The 13,834-nt window shown below is 36.2% G+C and overlaps 1 protein-coding gene across 2 annotated transcripts in view; it reads right to left on the reverse strand.

Moving 5' to 3' along the window:
• The window catches only part of LOC134798173 (angiogenic factor with G patch and FHA domains 1), a 36,898-nt gene extending 24,808 nt beyond the window's left edge, over nt 1–12,090 (reverse strand). Inside the window, exons 1-10 of one of the 2 annotated variants that reach the window (XM_063770518.1) lie at nt 11,768–12,090; nt 10,326–10,724; nt 9,698–9,853; nt 8,703–8,756; nt 8,292–8,619; nt 6,735–6,901; nt 6,351–6,479; nt 5,526–5,631; nt 4,871–5,078; nt 2,584–2,683 (exon numbers count right to left, since the gene is read on the reverse strand). In XM_063770518.1, coding sequence (XP_063626588.1) covers nt 2,584–2,683; nt 4,871–5,078; nt 5,526–5,631; nt 6,351–6,479; nt 6,735–6,901; nt 8,292–8,619; nt 8,703–8,756; nt 9,698–9,853; nt 10,326–10,724; nt 11,768–11,953 — 1,833 coding nt within the window. In that variant the 5' untranslated portion in view covers nt 11,954–12,090. Of the gene's footprint in view, nt 1–2,583; nt 2,684–4,870; nt 5,079–5,525; nt 5,632–6,350; nt 6,480–6,734; nt 6,902–8,291; nt 8,620–8,674; nt 8,757–9,697; nt 9,854–10,325; nt 10,725–11,767 lie in introns of both variants that reach the window. The other variant, XM_063770519.1, reaches the window with a different exon arrangement.
• Between the last annotated feature and the right edge of the window lie 1,744 nt (nt 12,091–13,834).

The following is a 13,834-nucleotide window of genomic DNA, read 5'->3' on the forward strand; positions in this document are numbered from 1 at the left end:
TGTCTATAGTTTTAACAATTACAAATACAGAACTTAATTCTTGAGGGGTTAAATATCTTGTCTTTGATTCAAGACTTGGATTCAAAAATCGTATGATAGGGTGCTCTGTCATCATACTATAGTCATGCCGCTGGTAATCGAGTTGCATGGATGCTCCTCTACTGCTACCTATAGAATCATTAATAACAAAGTCGAAATTTATACATGACTGAATTTATATATACCTCCCGGCAATTGTAACCGTTGATATCGCTAAACCTATTTATATTAAATTTATAATAAGTTACCAGATGAATTTAAAGGGGAAAAAATATAGGGAGAGCAATCTCGGTATTTCGAGATCTCGTCCACTTTTTGCAAGATTAATCTTGCACGCTAAATCGTGCGCGATCTCGCAAGATTTGCAAGATTGCGTATCTATGCATTTTATTAGCTACACCCGCCCAAATCTAGATGTTTTCTTAAATTTTACTGTTACGCACCATCTGCACGTTTGTGTTTTTGACATAACTGTCGTATTGTTATGCAATACGCCGCTAGCCAATTTTTTTTTGTGTTTATTACCTACCCTAGGTTTTTTGTTTTGTCTAATATCTTTTGTCGGGTCCTTATCGGCGTGAGAATCCAATGCCATCTGCTTGATTGACCGTTATGGACCACGGAGTGCGAGCTATCGCTCCCAGATTTATTTGCAGTCAGTTGCTCCACAACTTTCTAGTTGAACTTGAGTTGAGGAATTTGCGCGCGGATCTTAATTATTTGTTTACTTACGCGAAGTGTTACGAATTTTAGATTGTTTTTATACGTAAAAACACAGTTTTTAGCCCATAATTGATGTAAAGTAGTGTATTGGTGAAATTGATTACGCGAAGTTTTTGAAGTAGAGACAGAACGAGCCTTTTCTGCTGCAACGTAACTGGCACGAAACTTTTTTTTCAGAAGCTATTTTCAAAATAACCCGTAATTTTCTTTTTAAATAAATGATTCTTTAAACCGTATATGCATATTATTTCATATTTTCGTCCCTAGAATAAGTACTATACTCAGTTTCAATAGAATACTAAAAATTATTCGTAGATTTGCGAGATCTCGCAAAATACCGAGATCTTGCGAGATTGGACCTCTTAAATCTTGCAAATACCGAGATTGATGTTTTTGCTGCAAGATTGCACTCCCTAAAAAAATACAACATTTAAGAAAATGAAGAAAGCTTGGCTGTGTGAGAAATGTTTCTACAGTGTGGGCGAGTTCCTTAATAGATAAGTTAATAGCTATAATATATTTGCATGGAATTAGTTAGTTAGTAGGGCTAGTTTAATTAAATTTGTAGGCTAGTTTGTAGGCACAGTGTGCAGATCCTATGTACTTACACATTGTAAATAGTTTTAAGACCTCTTTGTAAACCCAGTATTGACAAATAAATGATCCATCAATCAATCAATCAAACCCTTATTCGCTAAACTAAACTACAGCATTACCTCAAATCCAAAGTATAGTGATGACTAACTACCATAATCCCTTACCTAATTGGACAATTAAATATCAAATTCGACCTTGTCCCTTAAAGTTAAAACTCAAAATTCGATGATTTTTAAAACCTGTAGTTACGAATTTTCGAAAGCATATGCAACGCACGCCCTAAGCGTCACCGCCTGAGCACAAATTAATGACAGCCCATCATATCTCCGAGCCTAATGCGAGCCGCCACAGAAAAAAATGAGTACGCAAATTGTTTTAAATGGGCAGGTACAGGTTCACCTTCTTCTCTGTGGTCCCAAAAACCTTAAGCCAAAGTGACAAAGTCGATTTTCGCTTGGCTAGCATCAACGTACGTTTGCTGGGCTGCAGACGGCTGACCTACAGACAGCCTGTTATTGCCAAAAACGAAAAAGCCTTTTTGAGCTTTTACGATTTCGTGGCAAGGTTAACGATTCGTCTGGACTAATTAGTCATGTCAAGAGCGGAGGGGCTGCAATTAATTTTGTAGGTTTTGCCAATATTGTAGGTGATAAATGGCTTTATAAGAGTCGCCACGCAGAGATATGCTCCAAGAGCAAGCCTATATGCAATAAAAGTCCTTGGCTTTGTGTCAGAATAGAAACGTATACAAATATTGCGTATAAAGGTATACACGTATATACGATACAGTATTTAGATGCGTTTAGATACGTTTATGCATGACAATCTTGACATTCAGCTCCGATGTGTGGCGTACGCAAGCATTTATTAACATTACTAACATAACAAAAAAGGGCACTGAATTATTGTCAAATATTTCTGCTGAAGCGACATTGTAACTTTCTCTGATAGATATCTCGAAGCCACGAAATGTTTTAATAAATTTCAACTGTAAAGATATTCCCGTACTAATCGATGTCGAATCGACTTGAGTAGCTGGTTGGTGATGCATGCACGAGACTGATCTCGTCACCCGATTAAAATCGAATGACTTTTTATGCCATGCGTTTTGACTCCATGCGGCGACAAATACAGGGGCATCCTAAACCTGAAGTTTTACGATTACATTGATCTTCTCTAAATCACAAGAGACTTTTGGTAAGAATAATGTCGTTGTGTACTCACCGGCTCGGTGTCTCCTTGGCTGTCCTTCCCGAGCCCCTCGCCCTTCGACCATCCCATCTTCTCCAGTAACTTGAAGCCTTTGTTTTCGGGAGCTATAAACCTGTAACAACGGCTTATTTAAGCAACTTTGTCGCTCGAAAATAGGGTTCCTTCCTTCATAATTTTCGAAAAATTGGTAAGGAAATATGGAAAAATATTACCGTGTCGAGCAAGACTCGAAGTCTAACTGGGCTAAGTCTGCGGCGAATATTTCAATCATACAGTAGTCATATCAGTAATCATATTTTGTCATACATGTTTTAGAGGGCGACACTCAGCGCCATCTAACGTTAATTTTTGGTCGTTTTTACTCCCAACAGAGTGAAGACAGTTTATTTATTTAGGGCGAAATATTGTTTATTGTATGCATAAAAACTAATTCATTTATCTCAAACACGGATTCGATTGATTTTGTTGTGCTTTTGTAGAGGTATCTACTGATTGGATACTAAGCATTAAGATCTTGGCCCGTTTACTACTAAAACATACGTGAAAATATAATCATCTCTAAATAATAAAATCTTAAAACGGAACGGAACCCTGAAACGAATAAAATGCCGCATTTCTTTCTTTAAAAATCTTAGTACGTAACTTAATTTTGCAACCAAGTAACCAGACACCGTTTTGCTTTATTTGGTAAGCTAATTTTGGACGGTGTAGGTATACAAGCATGCACATATGTATACGTAGGTTTTTAGGATTCCTTACTTTTACAACGGGGAAACGGAATTATCTGCATATCTATCTAGAAAAAAAGTATCTGGCACGATTGATTTTATGTAGCTGACGAACGATTTTAACTGTAAGCCCAGAGCTATAGATTTAGATCAAGAAAAGTCTGCAGAGATTTTGATAGCCCACGCAGTGCAAGTGTTATTTTAAACGTCAAACTTCTATGAAATTATGACGTATAAATAACACTTGCACTGCGTGGGCTATGAAAATCGCTGCAAACTTTTCTTGATCTAACTCTATCAATTTTCCACCCCTGATTGTTACGAGTATTTTATTTAACTCTTTATTACCGGCTTGCCAATCTGATGTCCACTGTAAACGTAGTAAAGCGGCCTGGCGACCGAATCAAGTAAAAACAATAGTATTTATGGCTCACTGGCTGCAAGGGCTTCGTAGCTCGGAAGATGGCCGACATAGAAATTGAGGCTAGCTGAGGCGTGTGTAACGTCTGTCCGTATTTTTCGCTACTATTTTTAAATTACGTACTGTTACTTAATTTGTGCCACATGTTGTGTTTGTGCATTGTGTGCGTGGTTTAGATTTAAGTCTAGTACTTAATATATGTCCCCACACAGCAATCAAAACACGGAACAAAACTTTGTTTAACATTGTTGAAGAATATTATCCTTGATACACAACTTAATACAAAATGTATGTGAAAATGCGGCACAAAACTGTAATTTTAGGACACATTTTTAGTAAAAACCCAAAATAACCCACAAATTTATGGATTTTCGAAAAAAAGTAAATGGAACACTTTTAAGTGAAAACGCCCATGCCTAAACATAAAAAAAAAATATATCTTAAGTTAAGGCCTATTTACTGTCTTCAAGGAACCCTATGTTCCCAATCAAAATTCAATCTTGATCTTATTTTTTATCTCAGAAATGATTCCTCAATTACGCACCGAATCAAAAAGCCATTAGTGCGTCTACGTCTGCGTCATGTTGGGCATTTATTTTGTAATGCAGAGTCCTGCTGATATTTCCATGTTAGCTCGCGGAGACGTTGGTATTTTACATTTTAGCCTTGTTTTTGAGTCAAAGACTCTTAAGCGATTTATAACAGCCCGGCGAATATGGACGTTATTTTATTGCCTTATATTTTTTTCTACATTATACCTACCACAAGAAATTATACCACAGTTAAAATATACGTCTTTAATTAGACAGCGTTTTATTACAAGGATCATTATACTGTATAGGTATAGGACACAATACAATGTCCTGAAAAATATTAAACAAGTTTTAAGTTAATGTCGAACAATATTTTAAGCTTTGGGGACAACTCATAAGTCAATCTTGATCAAATTTTATTACTTAAGCATAATCCTGACAGAGAATTTTCCCACCATGCCGCTCAAAAAGACACTAAACTTGGGGTCCTTTCTTGCATTACATATTATTAGGTACAATAAAGTTTATCATGGCGCGTTATGTATAAAATAGGCGTGGCGTTCAAAAGTTAATGCGAAATGTACTCTATATCTTATCATATATATATATATACTTACGTATCCAAATCGGCGCTCTGCGTTTTCTCGGAATGATGCGAGGATCCTACTTTGTCTCTCCTCTCCTTCGCCCTGTCGTTGTACGCAGTTTCTTCTATAGCTAAAGGCTTGGGTGCGTATTTGTTCTTGAGCCGTGCCAGTTCCAACTGGTGCTGTTTCTGAACGCTGCACGTTCGAGTGTAAGCGGCTTTTTTCTCTTTTTCTTGGGCTGTAAGGTTGAATTTAGTTTAGCACTAGTTTTAATAACAAAACTTCTGTGAGACACAGACATATTAAATACATATATTAAAAAAGCTCCTGATGACACTCCTCGGTACGGAGTGAAACATGTCGAGCGTATTTCGACTTAAAATACGTGAGTGACCCGTTTTTAATATATTTAATAGCACTTGTTTTAGTTTATTACAAGCTTTTATTTACTTTCACCTGACCGTTGTCTGTCTGTCTGTCTATCTGTCTGTCTGTAATCAAATCTTGCAAGTTAAATTTGATCCGGTGGGTGGGTAGGGTGGGCCACCCTATTTATTATACGCCACCCTGGGTGGTGTATTATATGAAATCAGTCTGCAATGTGCAATTTACGTATTTTATGGGCGTCGGGTATAAAAGGTTAAACAAAGGGTTAAAAAAAACCTTTTTAAAGTCTGTTACTTACTTTCCATGACGAGACCAGGTTCGCAATGCCCGCAAGTATCGATTCCAGGGTGTATGTGGCACAGCAATTTGGTTTCACCCAGCTGTAGAGTACTCCCATGCATTACCTGAAAATATTGTTGCTTTTTATATTTAAGCAGAAATTCATATTTAAAACATTTGACTAGGTATAAGGGCGTTTTCTAAAATAAATATCGAAAACCTGATTCTTTCAAATCTGGACATTCTTGGGCTCATTCTACTGAGAATCGACAGCATTCTCCATCCTTCCATTAAAAAAAGATGTCCCAAAATGTCCATTCCATTACGTCACGTTTTATTATGAGAAAATGTTTCACTTGTATGGACGTGACGTAGTGGAATGTACAATTTTCATACAAATTTTTGGGACAAGTCTTTTTATCGTCAGGATTGAATATGCTAGTGATCCTGAGTTGAAAGAACCCAAAAACACCAGGATCTGTGAGAATCGGGTTTTCATTATGTATTTTAGAAAACGCCCTTAAAACAAAGTATATTTTTGTAGATTTCATGTTTCTTTAGGGAGCGTCTAGATTTGGCGAATACACGCAATTTACAATAGCATGCTACCATATATCGTATGTACTATGCAAGTAATACCCGCGAGCAGTTATTTAAGGTCCCTATCTGACTCAAACATACGCGACTTAATCTTTTACTAGACTTAAAATTTACTATATTATTGGCAGGTCAAATGCTTATTATATTTTCTTGTAATCCACTTCAGCGACTTTTCCGCAAATCCCAAAATAATAGCTAAGAAACTAAAATTCGACTGTTCAAAACAACTATGTATCATACTCACTTCAACCGGCTCGCTAACAATTTGGCTCTCCGATATCCTCACGCCGTTGAGCGTGGTTCCATTCTTAGATCCTAGATCTGTAACTGTGTACGCCCTTCTGCTCATGTCGTATTTGATGTCCAGGTGATTCTGTAACAAATACAAAGATATTAATGTCGAAAATTTACTTTAGGTTCCTGCTAGTGTTAAATGGGTGTATGGGATATTGAGAGAGGAGATTAAACACGAATATTAGGATAAATACGGCCAAATCCATTGCTGGTAATTTAAATGGGTCCACTGTTGGACACAGTAGGTAGATTGACCCAATTTTGACAGAACAGTACAAATCTCCCATCAGCTATTATAAATCAACCTGTACGCTTATTTATTATAGGTACATACCCTCGAAACATTGTAATCTTCTATAAGGATAGTATGGGTGGTGCCCTCTCTGCCGACAGTGCCGCCATCTTTGGTCACCAGAAACAACGTTCCCACCTTCAGTTTGGGCAGGTTCGTCTCTCGCACGATCACGCGCATGGACGGCGGGTGATGCTTAGCGATCGAATCTGATCAAAAAAAGATGTATAATGTTATAACTACTTATAAACTTACCCCCTTATTCATAAACGCGCTACAAACCTCAATTAACTAATAATCGTTTATCCTTATCTGTCATTTTGACTTATGTATTTGTAAGAAAGGGATAAAACATAATTTAACTAAATCAGGCCCGTAAAGTTTTATGAATAAGGGCTACCCCCTATATATAGACGATTCCGTTCGGATCTTAATATATACCTACTTCGAGCAACACGGAAGGGAGGCGGCATTCGCACTATTTCCCCTCTGCCTAGGTACAAGATCAACTGATCTAGCGCGGGTAATAAAACTAGTGCGCTCGGATTTTTCACTAGACCGAGTCCAGACGCGCGCGTGAACACAGCAGCAGAAAAAATGCCTAATTGCTCGGTTTTTTGTCGTAAAAAGAGGTCGGAGACATCAAATTTACAAAAAGAAGGTGTTACATTTCACATGTAATATTTTTTTTACATATCATACGTTTAATTACATTTAAACACAATTATTATATTTTAGTCTCATGTAATTGTTGGATTTATCGATTTTGCTCGCCCAGTACAAATTGCGGATCGGTCGAGCGACAAATCCGACTTCTCATCTGTCAGAATACAATAAAATACTTTGACGAAAATGTGTTAGTGTGCGTGTTGTGACACTTGTGACTCGTCCGTACACAAAAAGAGATCGAGGTTTGCAAGATTTGTCTTTGACGTGTGTCATTTTCTATGTATTTGTGTCGTCGTTACAGATTGGAATGTAAGTGTGTGAGAAGTGCGACTGTGTGCACCTTTCCCCCCGCAAAGAATGGCAGAAAGATTTGTACGGTAAGATATCGCTTGGGCCCCTCCCTTCAGATGTGTCGGACGCCGGTGTTGCTCGAAGTATACCTACCTAAACAGAAAACCATGTGAATGGGGCCATTACGGTTCGTACCTCATTGGCTGAATGATAGATTTACCACATGGTATGGTTGGTTTAGTTAGTTACATTTTATTAAGGTCCTAATGGAATAGGCCATACGTTACTCAATTATTCGAATGTTAACCGAAATTTAAAATAGTACCCATAAATGTACAGTCAGCTGCAGAGAAAAGTGACAATATATGCAAAGGTGTTAAGCGAATATTATTACTGACTGGACATAAATATGAATTGATTCATATTTTTTCTGGTATTCGTTTATTTATCGACATAAATAACAATTTAAAGAAACAATAGGTAAATATTTTCTTAGCGTCAAACCAAATTGTTTAAAAATAAGTAAAAAATCTTCTGCCATAATTTACCGACTTTATCTTTAAAGGATATTTCCTCAACTATTTTATTCAAGAAAAGCATAATAACACCTCCACGGCACACTTTATAATATTAATTTACCATCATCATTGCTAATAGTAGACATGCTACCATCTGAATCATCAGATTCAACTTCTTCCTCCTTGTTGTCCCCTTTTTCATCCTCCGAATCGCTGCATTCCCCCTCTTCTAGATCTTGACTATCCTCTGTCTTCTTTTCTGAGTTTTCTTTCATATCAGCATCATCAAATATGTCACCTTTCTCAGGCGATTTTTTTTCTTTATCAATTGCATTTTCATCTGCATCTGCATTAGCTTTATTTTCAGATTCTTTGGTATCACTGTCTCCATTTAAAACCTTCTTACTCTTCTTTCTTCGCTTGGCTTTGCTTCCTTCCTCTTCTTTCCCCTGTAATACAATATTGACTTTGGTATTTGGTAGTTACTTTTTATCATTGAATTACCTAAGGCGGTTTGGGCTCGGAGTGTAACCTGAGATAGATTTTTCGTCAGGTTATCAATGTCGGCTTCTTCGCGTTGTCTTGCCTGCAAAAGAAATTATACACCTGTAGATTACATTGACTACACTGAGTAAGGTTTATGTCATATTTAATATTCACTATAGATGAAAAACTCATGAACACATAAAGAGGCATTCGTCATTAGTACCAATTTAAGCAGTTATTTAATATCGAATAAATTGGTCAAGTGCGAGTCGGACTCGCGCACGAAGACTTCCATACCATTACGCAAAAAACGGCAAAAAAATCACGTTTGCTGTATGGGAGCCCCACTTCAATATTTATTTTATTCTCTTTTTAGTATTTGTTGTTATAGCGGCAACAGAAATACATCATCTGTGAAAATTTGAACTGTCTAGCTATCATGGTTCATGAGATACAGCCTAGTGACAGACAGACGGACAGTGGAGTCTTAGTAATGGGGTCCCGTCTTTACCCTTTGGGTACGGCAACCCTAAATAAGGAGTTATCTGAAACCTTATTGAATGTATTATATTATTTAAGTATAGAAATCCAGCAAATAGAGGGAAAATCAAACTTCCAACATATGATCTGACGTACTGCGCTAGATATTATTATTCTTGTTATTTTTTTTAGCTATTAAGCTCGTTTCATGCTAACAAACACATACTTCTACTTCCAAATTGTTCAAGCACGGAAATTTGTACTGTTGTCACTTAATTAACTCAACTGTCACCTCTTCTCCCATATGTTATCTCTCTCTTTTAAGTTTTGCTTTATTTTATATTTTTTATGTGTATTTAAATTGGTTGCCCTGAAAACCAGCGCCATGGCTAAGGACATTAGTCATCGGCATATGGTGAGTGGCATCCATTTTGGCATCTTGTACTAGAATAAGATGTATTATAGGTTAAGCATGTATTTCAACACCAAATAAACCATTTCTATTCTATTCTATTCTATATTCTAATATTAAAACAAGATCAAAATAAATATTTAGCTAACCTTCTTGAGTTTCCGAGCCTTTCTCTTCTCATGGGCTTCATACTCAGGATTGACAGTCTTGCTTCTGTCAGGATAGGAGTGGAATTCAAATGTTTGTTTATCTTCTGAGTAGCGATAATAGCACCCTGTATCAGGATGGTAATACAGACCAAGGTCCTGGAAGTAAAAAATATACTGACAGGTTATTTTATAAATGCTTTCAACCTTCACTACAAGCAGAAGTCTCATCTTTTCAAATAGAGTTCAAATAGACCATTTTCCGGGTATTAGGATTCAGATGACTATGAAACAGCCGCAAATTGTTTTTCAGTAACTTTTAAGAAAATACAACCAATTGTATGGGTATTCTTACTGAAGACAAAATCTCAAGGATAAGATCACACTGCTAAACTATATCCTCTGCATAGTGGTTGACAAAACAACACAAAAATGATGTAGGTATACCAACTGAGAGGATGTGTCTGAAATGTTACTCATTCATGTTAACAAATTAGATGCAGTTATTAATAATGTCTTAGATATAGGTAACATATATGTAATAGTCGTAATAGTCTCATGTAAACGTTTCGGTGTTACACTGTAAGTTTATATTGAAATAAATGAAATGAAATCAAATGAGAATACTTACGGCACTATAATAATACCCAGTCTTATAATCATAGTACATTCCTGCCGACTCCACAAACACCATCCCAGACTGCTGCATGGCGCTCTGCGCTGCTTCTTTCACCTGCTCAGCAATGCTCTTCTCATTCTCTTCACTATTCAAACTCCAACCACTATTTTTATCACTGGTAATATTAGAACTTTCAGTATTTGAATTTTCTCCATCTTTTTTATCTTGATTTTCATTTATTTTATTTTCTAATTTATCTGTTTGGAGTTGGTCCGTTTGTGTAAAGGCATTCTGGTATTCCTTGTTATCAAATTGTTTGCAGTCAGAATTATTATTGATTGAAACAAAGTCCTGGACGTTGTCATTATCAGTCTGTGTGCTTGCATTAATAGTTGTGGTTGTGGAATGCGTCTGAAATGACAAAATTGCTTTACAGTCAATGTTAATAGTTTGTAACTCTTTATGTAATTAGAATATAAACATTGACATAGTTAAATAAGTATTGAAAGTACACAGGAAAGATTTTTTTAATACTCAAGAAATCACCTGTCAGCTGTTTTTCGTTATATTTATGTGTGGACGGTTTTTTATAAATACCTAATTAAGGTTAGGTATTTAATTTAATATGACTGATAAGACAGAGAACATCTGTCTTATAAGTCATATTAAATTGAATACCTAACCTTAATTTTACTGTGTCTCTTAGGCTTGAGTCGGTCCTGAACTAAGAACTATTAAGAATGAAATCCCATCAAGGACCGAAAGGAACTAAATCTTTTTGCACGCTCTTAATCGGTCTTTAGGTCCTTTAGTTCAGTAGGATTCGAGAGCGCTTGACTGAGTGTAACGTAAAATGGACGGAACGAAACGGTTGTCAATGTCGCTGGCACGAGTGTGAACGAGATGAAAGAACGACGTGACACTCCTAAGCCTGTAAAATATGAAGGAAAATCAAATATATTTTGACATATTTGATATTTTATTAATTATGTTAAGGTGTTTTAATGTTTAATACCGACACATCGTATCGTACAAGTTGAATTGGATTCAGTTACAAAAGATTGGAAAGAAACCAATGAAAAATCGACTCCTATTCATTCCCGGCTCTCAACGACCGAACTGAACTAAAGGAACTAAAAGACCGAACTAGTTCGTTTGACCGATTGACCGAGAGCGGAGCGCTCTCTGTAGTGACCGAGCAGGCACAAGCCTAGTGTCTCTTTCTCTCTTAGTAATCATCGTTCTGTTTGATAATTGTATTTAGTACCTTAAGAGTTAGTTAAGTGTAGTATATTTCTGTTATACATGTTTTAGTGAGAGCTGTTAAGGAAATAAGTAAATGTCCTTAGTGTGTCTCTGTAAACTTATCTCCTGCTCACTTATTTGTTTGCTTTCCAAAAAATAAAATAAAAATAAAACATCTATATCAAGCAAGCAATAGTAAGGTTACATACCTGATTTTTCAATTGTTGATTCATCACTTTGATAAGCCGTGTTTTTTTCCTTATTTTGTGCCTCATTTTCAACACTAATCTAAATATTTTGGGTCTGAACTTCAGAGATAACCGGAGACTTCGTAAGTTGAAGGAATTTTTATGCATTGTTGTTTTTGCCTCATTATTAAGGTCGTTGATTTCCATTTTCCTAAGGGAAGATAGTAGAGGTACCTAGGTAATTTCCAGTAAACCTTAGTTATCCTAGAAAATTAGTTATTTATTTATTATTGAGTTAATTTCATAGTAATGACTATTTTTTACAACGACAGACACAAGCGAAGCAAAACGTGAATGACAATTAGGTATTTTGACATTTGACAGCAATGACAGTACAAAATGGTTTACGGAGGTCGCTATTCATAAAATAAATTCTGCCATACATATTGACACGGTCTACCGCGAACCGTTTCGTAAGCAATTTTTCTTCCGTCATTATCATTTTGAGATTTTTGTTGTTCATTAATACTTGCACACGGCGTATGAAGAAGAAGCCAGTAAAGGCAAGGGTTTCTGTGGGCTCGTGGCTCGTCTCGCGCTCGCCTGGCTCGCGTGGAGGAGCGATTTTTTGGGCACGAGTCAAAGGGGCTCGCGCGCTTACTGTTTACATTCGCGTTCGGCTGTCATTCCGTTACAAACCTAATACCGTGCCGTTTGCGTTTGAAATCGATTAGCTCGACGAGCTTGTACGAGCTGTGGCAGAGACACGAGACGAGACGAGCCACGAGGCGAGTGTAACCATTAGCTCTACGAGCTCGAGGCAAACACGAGACGAGCCGCGAATGTAAATAACCTTTTGAGGTTTGTGCATTACGCATTACTCACGCAGACTTCATTGTGTTGAAAGAGTTAACCCTTTTCCAGGCATAGTACGATTTATCAACCACATGCGTGTCAATAACTTTTCAACCTTAGTGTTCCTATTTATGGTTCAAATTAGATTGAACGCACGCAAAATCCACACAAACATTTTTTTGGAATGTATTTGGATGTTTTTGGTAATCCGTGGGTAAACCTAAGTTGGAGCGGCCTCTGGAATAGCGTTAACGCATCGAATGAGCTATTGCAATAACACTACCAATCGTATTTGTAGAAAATTTATTACAATACTTATTCTGTCTGTACACTGATGAGTCTGATGACTGATATAATTCATATTTAGCATACATCAGAGATTACCAATTAGGAATGTCACTTATATATGAAGCACATATAACAGTCAAATTTAAATAAAAACTCTGAATATTACTCTCCAGAATACTTATACATTTTAGAAACTTGGCAATCAATTATACTGAAACACACCCAACATGTCAGTAGAAAAAGGCGCGAAATCAAATTTTCTATAGCAAGTCAACTTTTCGCACCTACCTACATTTTTTAAGTTTGCCGCCTTTTTCTACTGACAAGGTCGCTGTGCCAGAGTATAAATAAGTATAACTCAAACAATTCTTTAGACAAAAAAACATTTTATCTTCTAGATTTTTACACTATTGTAGTCTCAATTTGTTTTCTATGCATGAAGTATCAGATATTTCAGTTAGAAAACGTATTTGACTATGCGCGATGCTATTTTGTATTGGTACTGTAATAATTGAAAATTTGTTACTTCTATTATACTACCTATATAACACTAATTTAAAGTACATAGCAACTTCAGTGTTTTTTTATTAAAGTACAGAGTACAGATATGCACGTCCTACTTAAATAATTATTATACATACTAATATTAACTAGTTACTAGTATTTTACATTGCGATTTTTATACCATAGTAGTTTAACGAGTTACCAATGCTAATCAAGTAATCCATAAAAATATACGTACGTTTATAAATCACAATAATGTATCCAATTAGTAACTCACATATTACTTGACAGAATATCATCCATCCGCAAATTAGGTTGATATTCTTTATAAATACTATAGTTCTTTTTTTTTAGCATTAGAATAAAGGTAAACAATCATGACGTGTATTTTTATTGAAAAACACTTTGGAAAAATAAGTCAAGGCAAATATATAACCATTA

Source organism: Cydia splendana, chromosome 16 (assembly GCF_910591565.1).
Source record: "Cydia splendana chromosome 16, ilCydSple1.2, whole genome shotgun sequence".
NCBI classification, from domain to species: Eukaryota; Metazoa; Arthropoda; class Insecta; order Lepidoptera; family Tortricidae; genus Cydia; species Cydia splendana.